At 45.7% G+C, this 20,644-nt stretch overlaps 1 protein-coding gene across 2 annotated transcripts; it reads left to right on the top strand.

Annotated features, from left to right (window-relative positions):
• The first annotated feature begins 3,190 nt into the window (after positions 1-3,190).
• Positions 3,191-19,434, top strand: LOC111965077 (PR domain zinc finger protein 1). 2 transcript variants are annotated; one of them, XM_023989062.3, is made up of 7 exons: positions 3,191-3,536; positions 10,188-10,505; positions 12,286-12,405; positions 13,383-13,635; positions 15,844-16,907; positions 17,018-17,146; positions 17,270-19,434. In XM_023989062.3, exons 2-7 carry the CDS (start codon positions 10,209-10,211, stop codon positions 17,861-17,863), a joined length of 2,457 nt encoding a protein of 818 aa, XP_023844830.1. In that variant the 5' UTR covers positions 3,191-3,536; positions 10,188-10,208; the 3' UTR covers positions 17,864-19,434. The 2 variants fall into 2 exon arrangements, with proteins under 2 accessions (XP_023844830.1, XP_023844829.1); XM_023989061.2 differs by lacking the exon at positions 3,191-3,536 and adding an exon at positions 7,779-7,970.
• Positions 19,435-20,644: the final 1,210 nt, after the last annotated feature.

Below are 20,644 nucleotides of genomic sequence, written 5' to 3'. Positions count from 1 at the left end.
ACCAGAGAATTTGGTGATGTTTTCTTCCCCCTGTTCAGAAAAATTTGTCATTGAAGCTGTTAGGTTTATGTCCCATCCCACATGCTGATATTGCCAGGTTCTGATCACCAGATGGCGCTGTTCCTGCTATTAGATTATGTTAAAGGATAGTTTAACCAAATTACAAAATTACATAATGGTTTCCTTACCCTGTAAGCAGTCTATGGACAAGGTATGACAGCAATTCATGCTTTGGTTCTGTTGTCCACTGTTTCAAATGCTAACTTTTTAACATTTAACTATYCCTTTAACACCTAATAGCAGGAACAACACCATCTAGTGGCCAGAACCTGGTAATATGAGGATGTAGAACGGGACATATACCTAACAACTTAGATTACTAATTTCTCTGAACAGGGAGGAAAAAAACATCACCAAATTAAATGAGAATACATTACATAGGATGAAGAAACAATATTCCATGCCGCAGCTCAATACTACTTGTCAAACATAAAGAACTGATACTGTATATTTGTTGTTGAGGTGGGATTGCCGTGGGGTGTGGGGGGGTCCGTGGTTTGTGGTGGGTCTGTGGGAGGTCCGTGGCTGGCTTTTGACCATTTACTTGGATTCCTCATGTCTTACTCATTGTTAGAAAAAAGTCAGCTTCTTATTTACAATGACGTCCTACACGAATCCTATCAATTAAAATAGACAATTTGGGTTTAATACAGGGGCGCAACTTTCACTGGGAAAGGGGGGGGCATGTCCKCCCACATGCTGAAATTGCATTYTTGTCCCCACCAGTTTTATCATTGCAATGTGATACAAAATGAGGCAACGGTGTGCTTTAGGACCATGTAGACACCTCCGAGCGTCGGATAGGCTGTTTGGAGTGTTTATCCGACTGCATTTAAAAATACAAATGATCAATTAGCTAAATTTTTCAGAGATCAAATTATATTTCAACAAAATAATGTTGAATGAAWGCTAATCTTATCTGTTTACTACAGAAACGATTTCAGAATAATCTGAGATGGTGGGTGTCATGGCTTGCTGAAATGACATGGAACAACCCTGTCAACAAGTTTCTTTCTTACACACACACACGCAACACACACGCAACACACACGCAACACACACGCAACACACACGCAACACACTCACACCCTCTTTATCTCTCCGTTCAGGCAAGGTCATGTTTTTTCATTGACAAGAAGAGACAGACAAAAATAAAGAGAGAGAGAGAGTGAAAGAGAGTGACATACGTTCTGTAACAAAACAGTGTTACTCAGCTCTGTGGTTTTGTGTGATAATCTTGTGGGACACATTTCCCTCAACACCTGACAAAATGTTGTCATCTGCAGACTGCAGTTTCTCTTATACAGATACACAAAGACAGCACTCAGCACTCACTTACACACAGCAAGACACATTTATAAGCCCACTAAGATTCAGATATATCAGATACACGCAAACCCACTGACACACACACACACACACACACACACGGAGTTGAGCTGGGGCGTGTGGCTGCCGTTGTGGGTGAATCCCAGCTTGGCTCAGCTTTGCCTCGCTGGCAGCCTGCCAAGCTAAATATTTCTCCTGGACGAGAATGTACACACACATTCACAGCTCAGCGCCAAGCTACGATAAAGCAAAGGGCTTCCCTCGAGCCAACTAGGTGTGTGTGTGCATGTGTGTGTGTGGGAGAAAGAGAAAGAGAGAGAGAGTTAAGGAGGTCAACTGTAGCAGCGGGAGCAAAGAGAGAAAGTGATGATTAGTCCCAGCTGTGACGTGACAGAGAGATAGAAAGAGGGATGGAGAAAGAGAGCGAAATAGAAACAGGGACATAACGAAGGATGCAGTATACCTCTGAGCACCCAGGGTTAGAGGCTGGTAGGGGCAGGGCACTAGGAGTGGGTGGAATGTGTATGTCTGCTGTGTTCAAAGGGTTCTGACCCCCCCCCCCCCATCACATCCATCATCCCACACACACTTCCCCAGCTTTGATGAGGAGTGGGCTGCATCACTGTGTGTGTGTGTTGGGGGGTGGAGACAGGAAGAGTGTGTAAGTGTGTCTGTTTTGCGTAAAGATCTGAGACTTCTGGGCACAGCGGAAGTGTGCCACTACAGCATCCCCCTCAGCATGGACTCCATTACCACAGAGATGGGGAGACTCAGTGGAGAGAGAGATACCTGACTAGAATAGAATAGAAGAGAAGGGAGAGAGAGAGAGGAGAGAGAGAGAGAGAGAGAGAGAGAGAGAGAGAGAGAGAGAGAGAGAGAGAGAGAGAGAGAATTGGGCGGAGTACAGTACAGTCCGCATATCAAATGGAATAGGGCTACAGGGGCTCAGTCAAAGCTCAACAGGTGCTCACCCTCCCCCTCACTCAAAATGCAGGACAGATAAAACATTGGATTCAAATGGCTTCCATTTTCACTCAGACATAAAATGAATGTCCTTTTACTTGGAACGATTTTAAAAGCACTGGACAATTATCATCATAACAATTTCATAATAACTATAAAAACATACTCAGCCCACCAAAAAAAAATACATTTAATATAGTAAGTAGTAAAACACATGCATACAAAATCCCATAAAAAGTGGCAATTATGAGAGCTACACAGGATTTGCCTTCACCAGACCGCTTCTGGTGCCTCAAGCCACATATTTACATTATTTGCCTACCAATAAAGATAACTTTTTAACGCAAATATTAAGTATTTTATTACAATTAAATGTGTTTAAAGTTTTACAACAACAAAAAAAGAACAAAAATGTCATCCAATACAAGGAAAACGTTCAGAAAATAGACTAATCCTGATAAAAATGTATTTATGCTTGATAAAAAACGATTCCTTTAAGAATATTTTTCTACCAAAGAATAACCGCAGGACAGTGGTAGCATATGGTAGGCCCGCCTCTGCCAAATAAATAGGCTAATTATTTCAGAATGGTCCTTGATTTCGTATCAATAAAGCGTTCAATGTCTTATATTAATCACGAATTTCACCCTATCGCTTCAAATTTCCCTTTCTTTCAAGTTTTTAAATCATTCAAATATTCACATTACAAAGACTGACTTTGTAACTATTGCCTATTGATTCAATTGTCTCGTCAGTAAATATTAGCAGCCTTCACAGTGGGTGCAGAGGGGTGAAGGCGTCTAAAACTTTCTCGACATTTAGGCTATCCTAAACGAACATGTTAATGTCCTTTAAGCACACTGCAAATGTTGGAAACGGGAGGTGTTACTTTAACTAACAATTGCGCCATCAGTTATCGAAAGCGTCGGGGCAGGGGAGTTTGTTTTGTTAATTGCTTGTCTTAATCCTAATTACAGTTTTGGGTGGAGCAGACTTGGGCGCGGAAAGAAGGGGTAGGCTACTTTGTATGGAAACTGCAGACTACAGACTCACCTCGACAATTCCATAGTATACTCGCACTACAAAGAGAAACGATCGGACCTAGGCCAGCAGCGCCTGAGTTTGGAAATTGGGATAAGGATATCTTCCAGCGCTCCACGGCAGGAGCTTCATAGCGCGGACAGGTAAAAGAGCTTGCACCCCGCTTCGCTTCAGTCCCTGCCTTTCGATAAACAACATTGAATAGATTACATGTATTTGCTACGTTGCTAATGTAGGCTAAAAGTTCGTCTTGAATTAAGACATTAGAGCAGCCGACATTATCACGTTGTCGCCTTTCATTCACTTTCTTCTACCTTAGGTTATTGGCATGTTGTGTATGTAGCCTATAGGCTAGGGATAGGCTATATAACCTGTCGCCATAAGAAACATTGTATCCTAATTTAATTAAGCAGGCTAATTGYTTAATAGTAGGCCTACAGATAAACTACTCCGCAACACAGCCTACCAATATATTTTTTACAAATATTCACAATTGTTTGGCTAAATTAAATAATTTTCTGAAAATCCTCTTCCCTTTTGTTGCAACTCTGAGTCTCTATTAGCTTACTGATGAAAAAAACACTTAATTGTGTGGTCATTCAGTTAAGAATGCGATAAGGAATTGAATGAGTCGCATTGAATGACCCTGCTATGAATCGAAAGTGATTGCATAGTATACATGACTGGAAGTGAGCTTTTTTGCGTAGCCTACAGTTCAGTCCTTTTACATTCTTTAACTCGACAAAGAAGTCGGATAACAACCCGATCTTTTGACGAGTTGACCTGTTAGCTCTGTTTCGCTTCTTATCCGACAGTCTCGTCTTGCACAGGTTATTCATTGTCCTGATTCGATCTTTACACCATGGCGTTCGCTAAACTGGCAACTGTGCCCGACCGGGCATTTGACAGTTTTTAACAGTTGAACACCCGCTGCGCAACGCTTTGCTTGCTGTCACGGGCACGGGGGTATGGTACACACGCGGTATGGTCCATTAGCCTATATCTGTCCAGTGTAACACATACCACAACCTGACAACTAAATAAACATTGTTTTTTAAGTACAGCTGTCCTGGGCGGTAGTTGGGCTATAGCAAAGGCCCTAGGATCGTTTGTCCTATTGTTTTATGATTCGTTGCCCACTCTGCTCATAGGTGTATAAAACGTTTTAAAAACATGGTGTGGTTTACATATGCTTATCAATGCTATCATACAAATGTCAGTAATTCGACATTTGTCCGATGACGCAGCCACGTTGGAAGGTTGTGTTATCACAAAGTGCTGTGCTCATCATTGTGTGTGCAGGCTTATGACTTCCCTCACATTGCCGAAAAGAAGAGGCATGTGATTCTGGTTGTGACTGAGCGCACGTTTCGGGTTGTTTACGGGAATGCACTGTGAACCTCGGTAAACATTTACCTGCGGAAAAGGTCTGCGAGCTTAAATAGGTTTCTCTATTTAGTGGTTGAAAGTTTCATGTATAGTTTCTAGAGTTGAGTCCGTTTTGCCCAGGGTATCAGTCATACACACACATCCGTTTCTCTCTGTGAAAAAGAAGAGAATCTCAATCATGTTACACTAGTATTGTCATTCTACACTATTGTTCAGTCTTTGAGGTAATGCTAAACTAAGATTTCATAAGTAATATTTGGGAAATGTGGATTTGAGTTATGAAGCAAACGTTGTAGTATTTTTATTACAGGAAGTGATGAAGTCATTACATCATTTTGACGTTTGTGACAGTGCCAGGCCAGCTCTATCTGGAATCCAGTGTTTGATGGACTAACTCCTACTCCCCCCTCTTTCCTTGCCTCATTGTCAGCAGTGTGTCAATGTCACTGGCCCCTGTTTCACTCTTAATGAAAAGTACAATGTAATCAGTGGCATGTGCCAAATAGACCATGACTAGCTCTTCCTCTGGGTTAAGGAGGGTGACTGTCTGGTGGTGGTGTTGATCGTAACACACAAGTGTTTGCCGTGTGGACAGTCCCTCCAGATGGCTGAGGGGGGAGAGTGTGGTGCCGCGGTGGATTGGCAAGATTAGGAGAGCTACTGCAATGCCCAACCCACCCTGCTTTACGCTGTAGGGGGTCGACCTGACGCATGGCACGCGTCCACACACACTGTCCCTCAGCCCAAACGGGATAATGGCTAGGTCTAACTCTCCTACTCCCCCCCCCCTAATGGTTCCTCCATTGAGGGTCTAACTCTTTCCAGAACAACACCAAATCACTGTGCCTCCTCCCGGGCGCACACTTTTTGAGGAAGTTCAAGCGGATACAAGCGTCGTTTGACACACACACGCCAGGAATGGTCAATAACAATCTTCTGCTATGATCTTGTGAGAGGCATCCTGTAGACCGAATAAAACCTATTGTGACAAAGGGAGAACAATCAGTGACACTCCAGATCAACTCTCAAGATAAGATCCACTGCTGTTGTGGGGAAAGTTTGGGGAAGTTTGTATTGTGATATTCAAACTCTCTCACAATGTGAATAACAGTCAGGAAGGGGTTTGAATGAGAAATGGACAGTGTAGCCAGTACTTCTCTTCTTGTGACAACCAGAAATGAAAAGCAGGACCGTTAAGCTGTATCTGCTAAGAAGTCAATAAAGTTTGCTGCTTTTTGCCTCTTGCTCAGAGGGAACCAGGAATTTGGAATGGCTGCTAATCTCACTCTGTGGTTTAGCCACCCCACCCATTCCACCCGCTCTCGCTCCTCACGCCTTTCTCTTTCTTTCTTTTCATTTACTACTCCTTCTGATGTGTTGGCACCAACAATTTGCTGTGTGTGTGTGTGTGGTGTGTGTGTTGTGTATACTCTTAGCCCTGATAGGAGCCCTCTGTAAAACTAACAGACAGGAGGTCCATCCTTCTTTGTGTGGCCCTCTTCCTCCCTCCCTCTCCTCCAGGCATGCAGGCCACATTAAATACCCTCCTTGGCCTGCGCATAAACAAAAAGAGCCATTTGAATTTGACTTCAGAGCAGAGGGACCCCTCCCTAACCCCCCCCCCAGCCTCAGGCCTGCCTGCGCCCCCTCCTTCCTTTACAGTTTAAGCAGAGAGAGGGATGAGGAGAGCCTACTGGGCCCAGATTGTTCCCAGCCAGCAAGCGGGTAGGGATGGACCACATGTGACTTTCAAAAGGGAAAATATGTTATTTTCGCTCTCGTTTTTTGTTTAGTTGAAATCTTAACTTGTTTTTCTGGAGGGAGGGAGATGTTTTTTTCGGTAGGGGTTGGTCGCTACAGAGCATGATCATGTAGACCAGCTGGGGTGCAGATCGTGTGTGTTTGGGGCCGGTGGGTCGTCTGTTGGCAGGAAGGAGTAGGCAGCGAGTGATGTGGTCAACTCTCTGTCACCAGTGGGAGGGGAGAAAGAGCGGAAGAGGGAGGGATTGAAGACCCGGTTCTGTCCTTTCTCTCCCTCCCTGCCCTCCTCCCCTGCCTCGTGTTGAATTTTCTTCGTTATCATTCTTCATTAGCCCTCGCTCCACTCCGCCCCACTCAAGACTAATGTCAATCAAGAGAGAGAGGGAGAGTAGGGGATTTCCAGTTGAATTCCAGGACATGGTTGCTTGCTTTGAGTGGGCTTTGCTATGAGGATCTGATATACAGACCACGGATGGAGAAAAAGAGGAATAGATGGAGGAGGAGAGACAAAGTGTTTAGTGTTGTATTTAACCAGGGTCAGCAAGCCCTGGTCCTTTTATGCCTCAGTTTATTACCAGAGACAGAAAGGGAAGGAGAGAGAGGGAGTGTGTTGGTGAGACTGAGCCATGAGGTCAGTTCAGTGTCGCCCTCTAGAGGGTGTGTATCTGTGTGTGTATCTGTGTGTGTAAGAGGAACGTCCGTCTGTGGCTCTGTGCTGGGTAAACAGTATAGAGGCATTGAGTCACTGTCACAGGATGTCCTCCTTCTACAGGAAGACTCATAAACAACCCCCCCCCCCCCCCCCAATCTATGTGTGTTTGTGGGGGGTTGTTGATATATAACAGTTACACAACAAGCACCTATGTTGAGGGAATGTTTTTGAGACTGATTTGGAACTGGCAACCTTTTCTAATGTATTAACGTTTTTTGAAGACTGCAGGAGAATGTTTGAATTTATGTTAAGGTGTGTGATGGTACTTTTATGTGCCAATTGATATTGTTGTGTGTTTGTTTTGTGTGGAGCAGCAAGAGCTCATGCCTCAGGTGAAAGCGCCTGCTATTTCCATAGAGCATTGTGTGTGTTTGCCACTGCTACCCTGAATGAGCTGCAAGCGATCGTGTTCCTCGTGGTGGTGGGCGGTCCTTGAGAGGGGGAGTGGAGACCGAATGAGGGAGGGACCACTGAGTGAATCAACATCTCCCTCACTTGTCGAGGGGCAGTCAGTTAAACAGAAGGCACTCACTGGAGCAGACACACACACACACACGCTCACACACAGCACTCACACTCTGGAATAGTGCTTGGATCAGAGGGGGAGAGGGTGAACTGCACCTGTCCCACGTGCGCACACAAACACACACACAAACACACTCACCCAGGTGATAGATCATTCGGCCCTATGTGTGGCTGGGACCAAAGCTTCTCGGTGAGTACGCTACTGAACCCTAATCAATGGAGAAACAGAGTCTTGTACATAAAAAAAATATATATAATAATAATAATATTTTGGTATTTTCACTTTATTTTTAAGGAAACATTTATTACATTTTTTCCTAAATTATATTTAGTTTTGAGTTTTTTAATTTAAAGTTGTTGTATATTAAATTAGTTTTGCTTGTAATAAGAATCGAACAAAGACTTTTCTAAATGAATCCAGTGACAACAAATATGAAGGTTTATTTTATGACTTATTAATGTAAGTCATAAGGTTTTCTCCTTGTTTGTCTGGCCACTCCATTATGCAATGAGTTTGTTAAACTTTCAATATATTGTTGAATAGAATATTTAAATGCAATCATTTTGRGTATTGAGAATGTTTAAATTGTTAAAAGCTAATTGCAGTTTGTCCACTTCAGAGGAATTATTTTAATTATTACAATTCTATAAATTGTCATTGGTTATAGCTTGCTTAAATTTAAACTTGTATTTTCAAAGTCTGTTTTTAAACTATATCAGTAGTGTTTATCGAATATTTGAACAGAAGTGTGTGTGGGGGGAGTTGAATAAATCAGTTGCTTTTGGCCAGGTTCTCAGTTTCAGTATTAGTTTTGCACAGCTGTCATAGAAAGATGTTTTTATTAGCAGGAACAGATTTTGACTAGTGTTTGGTATTATATTTATCTATATATTTAAATCCCTTTAAAGGATATTCATGAAATCAATGTCTAATAAATAATATCACAATATTAATACATGTTTGAAAGGATCTACTCTAAATTGAAACGGAATATCCTAGTTTGTTGTATTATAATTTCATGTATGTAATTATTTGAGGTATTTAGGATATTGTTTGTCATACAGTTTGTTTTAAAGAGATGTTGGAAAAGCGATTTGTTGTTCTTTTACTCTTCGGGAAGTTCATTAATTACATTAGTCTCCTAGGAACCTGTTCTGTTGGCTTGAGTGAATGTTGTTGAGTATAGGGTCATGTTGAATTTGGTCAAGGTTTGGGGAATTTTGTCAAGGTTTTGGAGATTGTTGGAGGGTAGAGTAGATTTCTGGTGTGGGTTATGGTACGTTTTTCCTGAATTATATGTGAGCGAGTGACGGCGTATAAAGTTGCATTTCAGTCTATCATCGGCCTTGAAATTTGACAATCTATGTGACATACGATCATTTATTCTACGTACACTGTTTTGTGTGAGATGGTGTTGGGTGGGGAGCGTTGGAAGTTTGTTTGTGCTGCTGTGGCCCCCCAAATGGAAAAGTTTGGCGCTCCCTCCCGACTGTCCCACACACACTTGGGGATGATTTGCCGGTTCCGCTACTCTGCTTCCAATTTTAGCTCCATTCAGACCCAGACAGGATTTCCTTCCTCTGCCTTCCCCTGTTTGACTCTTTTTCCACCCTGGGGATATAGAGGGATAGGGACAGTGAGAGAGCATAAGAAATAGGGGGATTAAGAGACTGATGTTGACAGTTTGACAAGGAGGGAGAATGAAGAAGGGTAGGCTAGATAGAAGTAGAGTGGGAGAAGGGTACAGAGGGAATGAAGAGGGTGAGGGAGGGTAGAGAGACCGAGGGGGAGGGGTAGCGTGGCTGGCCCTGACCTTATGCCAGCGTACATAGCCCACAGAAAGGACTCACAGCTTGGCTGCCATTGACCAATGACTTGTGCAGATAGGTTGACCAATCTGTCTTGCCCTGAGACACTAGCCAGATCCGCATACAGTATATAACACATACATACTCTTGGGTCACAACTCATCTGTAATAAAACATTCATAGACTTTTCACTCTGGATTCAATAAGTGTTTTTATTTTTCTGTAACTTATTTGAATAGAGTTGATGGTTTCCTGTGATTGAGTGTTTCCCTCTAAGTAGAGAGTAGTGGGGATCAGACTGTCCTGGGCTAGAGGCTAGTGGGGTCGGTCGACAGTGGCTCTTGTTCCCACAGAGAGAGCACAGACACTGTCTGCTTAGTCAGCCAGTCTCAAAGGAACTCGCCACTCACTGACTCATACTGGATAATAACGCTCCCTCTTTTTTTTTCTCCCCCTTGTCTTTCTTTCTGTTCTCTTTATCTCATCTCTCCCCTTCTACATTTTTTCCTTTCTCCTTCTTCTCTCCATCTGTCTGTTTCTCTTGATCTTTTTTTCTCACTCGCTCTCCCTTTTATCGGTTTCCCTTTCCCTCTCTCAGGCTACCTCTCATAGCTCGGCCATGTTGACTACTGAGGGGGCCCACACCGTAGAGCACGACGTCGTCAAAATGGACACAGAACCCCATAGGGACACGGAAACTCAGATGGACACTGGATCCAAAATGGCCACCGACACAGACTCTAAGATGGAGGAGGCGGACATGATGAAGTGGACGGAGGCAGAGTTTGAGGAGAAGTGTACCTACATCGTCAAGGATACTCCGCGGGAGGCAGGAACGGAGAGCGAGGGGTTAACGAGAGCAGAGGCCTCGCTGCCTCGTAACCTGGCCTTCAAACAACTAACTGATTCCAAAGAGGTAGGAGGACACATATATACATACACACACCGTCTGTAAACCCATATGCCCCCCCCCCCAAACTCACATGACTCCACTGTAGCTAATATGACAGCAGGAGAAATCTCAGCCAGGGGAAATAGTGGTGAGGAGCGTGTCTCGTTGTAAAAGATCGCACACTGGAGCACGGGGACGACCTGTATGTGTTGTAGGAGCGGTATGTAAACCCAGTGTGGAGGGGAATTCACACACACACTCTCTCTGAGGTGTGATGCAGGTTGCTACAGAGCCTCCACAGTGAGAAATGAGCTCCCACCCATCCATGAAGAGTCATTAATCATACTTAGCCCTGCTGTTGACAGGAGCTTCATCAACACATCTTGATAACCATTTTCCGTACCTGTCTCTGTGTGTGTCTATCCCTCTATGTTCTCCAACTTTGTTGCGATGTCTCTTCTATCCCCTAGAGGGCGCACTAGTCAGTCCTACACTAGACCAGACCCAGCTCTCCCTACCTACCTACATACCTACCTGTCCACCTCTGTCCAAATATCACCTTCTTCACAACCCGAACTGATCCCCAGTCTAACTGTTGAACACTGTAGAATAAGTGTGAGGGGTCATGAGGTTAGGTGGGGGAGCGTGTTGCGTTTTGTGGTTTTAACCTGATCAAGAGCGCATGATTTGGTTGCAATTAATAGATTTTCTCGTCATTGCTCATCTGTTTCTTATCACCCTGTGTGTGTGAGAATGAGCGTTTCCCACCACATTTGTTTACGACCTGATACGGTATCAGTCAATATTTATTACCTTCACAGAAGGGACCACTAAGATTGATAGAGGAAAATGAGAGGATGTGGAAAGAATATAGCATTTACCAGTGATCAAAGGATATTGACTTAGTCATTTAGAGAGCATTGTAAAGTCAGTTAATAAGTTATCCTCAAAACACCCCTAATCTTGAGAAGTGGTCTGGCCCTGGGATGGAAATGGGAAGGGGGATTTCCCAATCCTTTAGGGAGGATGATTGTGTAGGATATGCATGAAGGGGWTAAGGGTGTGTGTGTGCGTGCAAGTGTAGTCTGTGTAGGGGGTTTGGTGAATACATCAGTTTATCATGGTTAGGAGATAAGCTGAACGTCTAGGTTTGATAATCCCTCATTTTCAGACGGATGCACTTCCCTTGCTGTTCTTCCTTCCTTCCTCTATTTCAAGTCTTTTTTCAATTATTTTGAAAGGAACAACAGCGCTTTAATATCAGGTGTGGATCTCTTTCTYCTTTAAGGTGAACAGTCTATTGAGATGAGTTGTTTTGATGTGGTAGGGTGTGTTGTGTGGTTAGCAGAGTGGGTGTCGTAAGGGGTGTCAGAGGGAGTGGCCCTGTGGTCAATTAGAAAGGAACAGAGAAGGTGAGGCGAGAAGGGGGAGATGCTTTGTGTCAACCTGGGTGAGATGGAGGAAACTCTTTCCCTCAGGGTGTCTAACTCTTCCTGTTGGCACTGGATAAGGGTTAGGTGTGTGTTTGCCTATGTTCACACACTTAAAACACACTGCAAATGTGGCTTGAGGAAAAAGTGTGACAGTCCAATTCCCACCTTAGGCCACAGATTTTTCTAGTACAGAGTAGTAATTAAACACACACAGAGAGGGAGGCAGCCTTGTTTGTTGATTTTGATCATGATGGGTTCTTCCGGCCATCTTCATGTGAAGACTGACCTCCTGGCAGGATGTGATAACGTAAATCCTCTAACCACAGAACACACACACACTGCAACTAATGGTCTTTATCTCTKTCCTGTAGGTGATTGGAGTGGCCAGCAGAGAGTACGTTCCCAAAGGAACACGCTTCGGCCCCCTGGTGGGTCAGATTTACACTGCAGACAGCGTCCCCAAAGACGCCAACAGGAAGTACTTCTGGAGGGTGAGTGGTTTTCCCTCCTGTCCACTAACACACACACACACACAGAGCGAGCGCTTCACTTTCAGTAAAAGACAGCCACAGAGGAAGAAAAACAATCATAGGTCATTTCCTGTTCCACTGACAGACTTAGTGTGACGTCACGGCCAGGGTCTCTGCGTTCTGAAGAAGTTTGTGTGTGTGGAGACAGAAGGGGTTTTCTCTCTAATCATTCTGAGACTAAGGCTCTCCACTATGTGTGTGGTACATCCTGTGTGTATGCAGTTTTTATACACATACTTGTCTCAGACACACACACACACACATCCTCAACACCTATTTCATCATGATACATCTGCTGGGTGAAGCCTGCTGTTCAGTAGTGGTTGTCTGATCAGTAAGTGTGGCAGCTAGTACAGTAAGAACTGTAGTGGAACAATGGAGGAGGAATATGACAATTTTACACTGTACACAAGAGCAGTGCTTGTGTCACTTCCAGGAACGATGACAATGTAGCACTCGTACACCCCCCCCCACACACAGGCACTCACCTAGATTCAACAACATCCCAAAGCAATGTGTTCTATTCATGTCCCTTGCTCAGGCAAGCCACAACACAGAGTTATAGACCTCTCTCTCTCACTCTCTCTCTTGATGATGTTGATGGCCACAATCAGATAGGAGAGAGAGTGGTCTATGAGTGTCGGTGACATTATCGCCGTGACGTATTCTCTGACTCAACTCTTTTGAGTGGAGAGGCTCCTACTCTCTGTCTGTCTCGCCATCTCTGTCTGTATAACTGGCTATAAGGTCTGGAGWGTAGGGGGGAGAGATTTAACGAGTCTACACTTTAATGATATTACACTCACGCTGCTGAAAATATGATTTGTCAACATATTTAGTTGTGACTCAGCACAGTTTTCCTGGAGCGTTCTAAACTTGCCGTTGAGACTTCCTTGCCCGTTAACCTTTGACCATTTCCTTACTCTCCGTCCCCTCAGATCTACTCGGAGGGCGACTTCCACCACTTTGTGGACGGCCTGGACGAGGAGCGTTCTAACTGGATGCGCTACGTCAACCCGGCCCACTCGGCGGGGGAGCAGAACCTGGCGGCGTGCCAAAATGGCACGAACATCTATTTCTACACGGTGAGGGCCATCCCCCCTGGCACYGAGCTGCTGGTGTGGTACTGCCCAGAGTTCGCTCACCGCCTCCACTACCCGCCCTCTGGAGAGCTCATGATGCAGAAACTCAGTAAGACCTATCATATGAAACATTATTACACATGAATGTTATACCATAGTAATAACACTCTAAACTGTAAGTTATATAATGATGATCATATACTGTATGCAATGCTTTATTACATAGTGATAACACTGTATCCTTGGAAGTATAGTGTACTATTGGTGTTATGTTGATGAACTTTCCATGGTCATTTTGAGTGTGTGAGTTATTTTATTTAGCACCTACCTGCTCAGTGTTGGTGTGTGTCGTGAGAGTGTATATTTGTGAGAGCCTGACAGTGTTTCTTCTGGGAGCCACGTCTCCTTCTTCTCTGAACATCAGCCTGGCATTAAAACACACAGCCCCTCGACCTTTCATCTCTGTCAGCGCCACCATTGCGTGTGTGTGGTCACTCTGGTCATAAATAAAGTGAATCAGCTAAATGCAAATATGAATAAGTGTGTGTGAGGAAGCAAAAAAAAAGAAAGTGAGATGGATCGGAGGGAAAAAATTGTGAGAGAGAGAGAGCGCCAGACAGAGTAGGGATGGGAGGAAGGAGCCAGCATTCTGCCTCCAGGTGTAGTAGGTAGTGACTACAGTTCCCCGGGAGATGCACATCTCCTGGGGCAGAGAGACACAGGGGCCTGGGCCCCCTCATGGTACTGGCCCCTCTGGCTCCTACTCTTTCTCTATGGCCCCTGTAATTAAACCACCCCACTACCGCAGGGGCCCCTGTTGACCTGGGAATGACATCATACTCACCTTTCTGTTTTTCTTCTCTCTGTCTCGGTCCATCTCACTCCCTGTGTCTTTCTCCATTAACGCAGTCATAGTAGAACCAGACGTGTGTGTGTGTGTTGGTTGTGTGAGTCAGCAGAACTGGCTGGTCTGAAATGACTGAACTGAAGCTCTTCTCGCTCTTCCTCTTTGTGTGACAGCTGTTTTTTTTCTTTCTCCATATTTGAGAGTGTGTGTGTGTGTGTGTGTGTGTGTGTGTGTGACAATCAATGACAAGTTTTGCACAGACATATGGCACCTGTTAGCATTTCCTGTTCTAAATGTGTGTTCGTTCAAACGCATACTATCCTACTCACACCCCCTCTCCCTTGCATGCAAGCACACACATACCCGGAGAGGTATTTCAATCCAACACACTCACTCTTTTAATCTCAAAAGTGTGTGTGTGCCCCTGTGCGTGTTTGTGTTTGTGTGTGACGTGCTGACGGCTCCTTGGCATTCTCCCTAATTTATTTGGCACTTTAAAAGTGGAGAGACGGAGGGAAGGGAGGAGAGGAAGAAAAKCGTCTCCTCTATTGACTACTTGAACTTCCTGGCGGCGGGACCGTGCTGACAGATTGATATCTCCAAGATGGCCACCCTGTTTGTTTTCTGTAAGAAAGGAGGGGAAAGAGAGGAGGGCTGGGAGTGGTGTTATCTGAGGGGGAGGACAGGGAGGAGGAACGGGGGGAGGCACTGATAACCTCTGTGTTTACAAACTGCCACTGTAGTGGTGTGGGGGTCACTGTTGGTTGAAAGTCTGTCCAGTAATTCTGAGTGCTGGAAAGCTTAATGTATATACACGTTAGTGGACACATACASAGATTCGTGACCCTCTAGTAAAAGTTCAATGGGTAGTAAATGGATGGGATTATTGACGTCGGCTCTAAATCCCGACTCTGATGGAGGTTTAACAGGTGAGGATGTGCTAACCGACATGCAGAGGCTTTTAGTGTGTGTAGCCTGGAAGCGACAAAGGCCTCTTTGTCAGGAAGTGTGTGTGTGTGTGTGAGAGACAGGGGGAGAGAGTCAGGAGGAGAGGGCAGGTTGAGGCCAAACTTTGGAGAGGAAACTTTCAATCAGCCCTGCCCCCATTTGGATTTTATCTTGATTTTTATCTGCCCCCAGACCACCTCCTCTACACACACACACACCCTGCCCAGAGGCAGCTGTCACGCCTCACTTCCTGTCTTTTAGCCCCCCATGATCGTTCGTCAAATCTGTCGCTCTAATTGGACCATTGGGTTACTGTGTTCCTAACCCCTCCTCCTCCCCCCTCACACACTCTACAGCTGAAAGACCATTATTTCTCCTAAGCTAAAGACATGTCTGGATAAGTTTTTCTTCCTGTGGGCACTTTAAAATGCTCCTGACACCAAGTCAAAGGGAAACGTGGTCTTCAGTCAGAGGGAGAACAGTGTGTCTGACCACTATCTCTCTCTCTCTCTCCCTCTACAGAGCAGTCTCTGCTGGAAGCCAAGCAGCAGGCCAGTGAGGAGCATGTCAGCAGCAGCAGCGCCCCAGTCAAGATAGAACACAGTGTCTCCTCCATCCTCAGGGGCCCCACCACCTCCAGCAAGAGGGAGCCCAGCCGGCCACTGGCCACACGACCCTGCTGTGCTGACAGCCCCGAGCGACCCCTGTACCCCCGTGCCCTCTACCCCCCATTCCGCCCCCACCCTCATCTAACGGAAGAGTTCCTGAGCCTTAAGACAAGCCCGGTACAGTTTGGTTACACAGCAATCAGATCACCAGGCAACCAGTCGTCRGCGACCCCGAGTCCGTCGGCGCGGAGCAGTCMGGAGAGTAGCCCCSACGGTAGCCCCGCAGCTCCCCAACCCACACCCCCATCCTCCTCTTTYTACCSCMRAGGTTTGGGYCCCTTCCCAGGCTACYCTCCRCCAGCCGCCYCCCTTTCCTCGCCCTTCTACCCTCCCGGCCCCCACTACTCCCGCTACATGCTACCCCACCACTACCCACTACCTGGGGGTGGGGTGCCCGCTGTCGGGGGCATGTTTCCAAGAATGTACCCTCTCTTCAGCAGCCTGCTGCCCCCCCACATGCCCCTGCTGCCTGGGGAGGCGGGGAGCAGGTTCTTACTACCTGACTCCTCCCACCCCTCATTCTCCACCCACAGGGACTTCCTCCTCTCCGCCCCCACCAGTGCCTTCTCGGCCGCCACCACCCTCAAGGACAAGGCCGCCCCCCACTACCCCAATCACCCCTACCCTGGCCATGCTCATCCTCACCCACACGGGCACCCCCACGCCCCCACCAGCGGCTCCCCTACGGCGGGCACGGCGGCCCCTAGCGAGCGTGTGCCCACCAAGCCTACCTCAGCCCTGCTGGGTAGTGCCAGCGGCCGGCAAGAGGAGGAGGCCATGAACCTGAGCAAGATGAAGCGTGGTGGTGGCTCTACAGGCTACAAGACCCTGCCTTACCCACTCAAGAAGCAGAACGGCAAGATCAAGTACGAGTGTAACGTCTGCAGCAAGACCTTCGGCCAGCTCTCTAACCTCAAGGTGAGACTGGMGACATTCTGTTCGCTCCCTTCATTCCATGCATCCAGACTACTTTGTGTTCCCTTGCATTGAACCGAACTGACGTATCATTGTGTCCTTTCTGTGTGTAGGTGCACTTGCGTGTCCACAGTGGTGAGCGACCCTTCAAGTGTTCGACCTGCAGTAAGGGCTTCACCCAGCTGGCCCACCTGCAGAAACACTTCCTGGTGCACACTGGAGAGAAGCCCCATGAGTGCTCGGTAAAGACCACCACAAATTCTATGCTAGCCGCTAAGTCTGTTAAGCTAGCTAGCTGCAGCAGCATATACATAAGCAACGCTGAACTTCCTCCTCTAACCCTTCACTTGTCCTCTTTCCCCCAGGTGTGCCATAAGCGCTTCAGCAGCACCAGCAACCTAAAGACCCACCTGCGCCTCCACTCGGGTGAGAAGCCCTACTCGTGCAAGCTCTGCCCTGCCAAGTTCACCCAGTTTGTCCACCTCAAGCTGCACAAGCGCCTTCACTCCCGCGAGCGGCCACACAAGTGCCCCCACTGCCACCGCCACTACATTCACCTGTGCAGCCTGCGGCTACACCTGAAGGGCTACTGCCTGGCTGCCGTCACCTCCTCAGGTGGCCCCACCCCCAGCCCCTCCACCCAGGAAGAGCTCCAGCGCATCAACGAGGAGATTGAGCGCTTCGACATGAGCGACCACGCTGAGAGGCTGGACCAGCTCCAGGGAGGGGTTGAGGTCGAGGCTGTCCTGGAGAAGCAAGTCCTGGGGATGCTGTGGAGGGAGATGGACCTCAAGACCTCCGGCTACCACCACCACAAGGGCGGCGCAAGCGAACTCCAGTCTACAGGTTGCGGCCTGTACAATTCAGTCAACGAGACGTCGGTTATCAAACTGCGCAGAAGCAGTCCGCTTCTTCCCTCCAACGTCACGATCAAGCAGGAGTCCGAGGAACAGGCTTGAGCTCACCGTTTGAAGGACGTTGAGTCAGACTGTGGCTCTGAGAACTTGGTTGGCAGGAGCAACGAGTGTAAATATATTTTTGATGGTTGTAGCGACTGGGGTTTTCAAACTTTCAGGGACTTCTGTACTCAGGGCTCCAAGAGACACTGTCCCCAGACTACTAAACTGTTCCACTGTGTCCTACACTTAAGACAGGACAATCATCCACCCTGGATTTCATATCATTATTGTTACTATTATTTGTCTCTTTTCAAATGTTATTTTTGTTCAATTTATTATATAACCTCCTTAATTTATTATGCAATTCTTTTGTCTTCAAAAAGCAATATGTGGAAGTGATGTTGACAATGACCAGGTAATTCATTGTTAATTTACTGTTTGTTTTTCTGGTTTTGATTTCACTCTGGGGCCATTTCTTTGTATATACTTTCTCTCTCTGCCTGTATCTGTCCTGTGTGACCTGTTGAGAAGCAGGGGTGCCCACTTCTMATTTTTTATTTTATTTAAACAATATAGCAGGTTAAAAAGGGTCAAAGGTCACAACTTTGTTTTGCCAAAGGTGAACACAAACTGTTGATTAKAAAGAAAAGGTGTTGCTTGACCTTCTGACCCTTCCAGCAAGCTTTCCTATGTCCACGCTCATCCTGAGCTCTACAAGAAAGGGCTTTTTTTTTTTTTGTATATTTTCAACAACAGTTACCTCAGTGTGTGTATGATTGTATGCCTGTGAGTAGGAGTGTGTCTGTCCATTCAGAGGGAAACTGAAGGCGAGTGTGTTTCTATTTATTGCTTTTGCTACTTGAAGAAACCAAAATGAACTGGAGTGCAGCTCCACATGATCCAAAGTGCAGAAAAGTCTGCTCAATATGTAGCATATAAAGACTGTGAGTCTGGGAATCCTTCCCCCCCACAGTCCAAGGGAACTTCAAAACACTGTCAATAGCAAAAGGAGACAAAGTAAACCTTCTCAAATGGGATTTGTCAGATTCGAGGCGAGTAACAAAGGTTACTTGGCTTTAGTTTCAAACACACCAAAAAGAAGAGACTTTTAAAGAATCGAAAAGAAGACCAAGAGAGTACTGTTTGTCTGTGATGAAGTGTTAGCTCTTTAGCAGTGGTTTTGTAGTTTTTGTTTTTTGTTTGAGAAAAATGTATCCCCCTTCTCATTTTTTAAATGGCACAGACCAAAGCACCTCGGCCTTCTTATGCACTGGCCCCTCCCCTTTACGACTTAATTGCCGGTGCTTGCTCCTCCCACTATTCAATATGATTGGACTGTTTTATAATGGCTWTAAGACTACATATGGTTTGTCTCCATAACAACTGACCCCATGCCGGTGACCTGGAAGCAGTTGCACATCAGTCCCCATCCCCTCGCTTTCTCTCTCTCTCTTTTTTCCTCTCTCCCTCTCTTCCTCCAACCCCTGAAGTATGACCAAAGCGTCCCCTTTCATCTTTAGCCCTAGAAGAGAGAAATTGAAAAAAATACTGTCTCTGTTTACATACTGGTTTACATAGTTATTTATGTGCAAAATGTAAATGTATGATAAATGTCCACAGTTCTAATCTGACTCTTTGTGTGTGAGTTTTTATCTGCCTCCTGTTTTGGGTATTGTGCTTTAGGAGAAGCAGCTAGCAGACATTAGGGTCTCAGTATTCTATGGCTTCCGGTAGATCATGTTGCTTCCACCTCTCATGTAGCCCCAGATCAGTGATCATGGAGGAAAGGACAGAAGGAGAGGTAGCTAGTTAAAACTAATGAGACACCACTTTGCCTCGGACAATATGAGGCATCATCAAAGTGGTAAGCATATGCCTTTTTGGTTTAGATCAAGACACTGGAAGAATTTCCAAGGGATGGAATGAATGGAGAATAGTGTATTTAGAAGACACACAAACCTTTCATTGACCCCAACACAAGATTTCTATGAATGTTCCAGTCATGTATGCATGGTCGGTATGTAGTAAAGAGGATTGAAGGTTTGTCTTTGTTTTTTTGCGTGCCGTGCTAAACTAAAAGAGAGGAAAAGGAAATAGGAGTCCATTTGGAACACATCCCCCTACCCCACGGCAATAGTAACTGTGGTCGGTCTTTTATCCTCAGTTTATCCCGCACCATTTCCTCATGAGCGTCTGCTCATTGAAAAAGTGAATAATTCAGTACAGACTGCAGGCTCTGTACAATCAAACCCACAGTGTAGTATACACAGCGGCATACCATACCCGTTTTCCTCATGGTCAAGTAAAACAGCAGAATGGTTTTGGGCAGTGTAAAAATACTAGACATCACCTTACTCTGGTGTCAGAGTAAGGCACGTACAGGTAACTGCCAAAATAAAGGAAACACCAACATAAAGTGCTTAAGGGGTTGAGTGGACCTAAACCATAACAGATCCGCTAGAACCCTCATTWGTGTTTCCTTTATTTTGGCAGTTGCCTGTATGTAGGCCTACAAGGCACAATCATGAACAAGCTCTATTAAAATGTAAAAGTTAAGCTAGCTTGCACATCTGAGCTATTCATGTTTCTGACCTAGCATTTATTTGGTTTATTTCAAGACTGGCTGGAATGTAGCCATTACCATTTGCCTATAAACTTGCTCCTGTTTGTGAATCTTCTGCATTAGCAAACAAGAMCTGTCGTCTGAGTTTGTAGCGTAGCCTACGTGCTCTTTGTCAAACCGAAAACATCCTGTGCTCTCACCTTCTGACTCAATGGTTTTCGCTTTAACGTAGCATGGGTTATTTGCTCTCTCTCCAACATCCTATTATTACTATCAGG

This window comes from Salvelinus sp. IW2-2015, linkage group LG6.1 (assembly GCF_002910315.2).
Source record: "Salvelinus sp. IW2-2015 linkage group LG6.1, ASM291031v2, whole genome shotgun sequence".
NCBI classification, from domain to species: domain Eukaryota; kingdom Metazoa; phylum Chordata; class Actinopteri; order Salmoniformes; family Salmonidae; genus Salvelinus; species Salvelinus sp. IW2-2015.
This window is presented reverse-complemented; position numbering and strand designations above follow the sequence as displayed.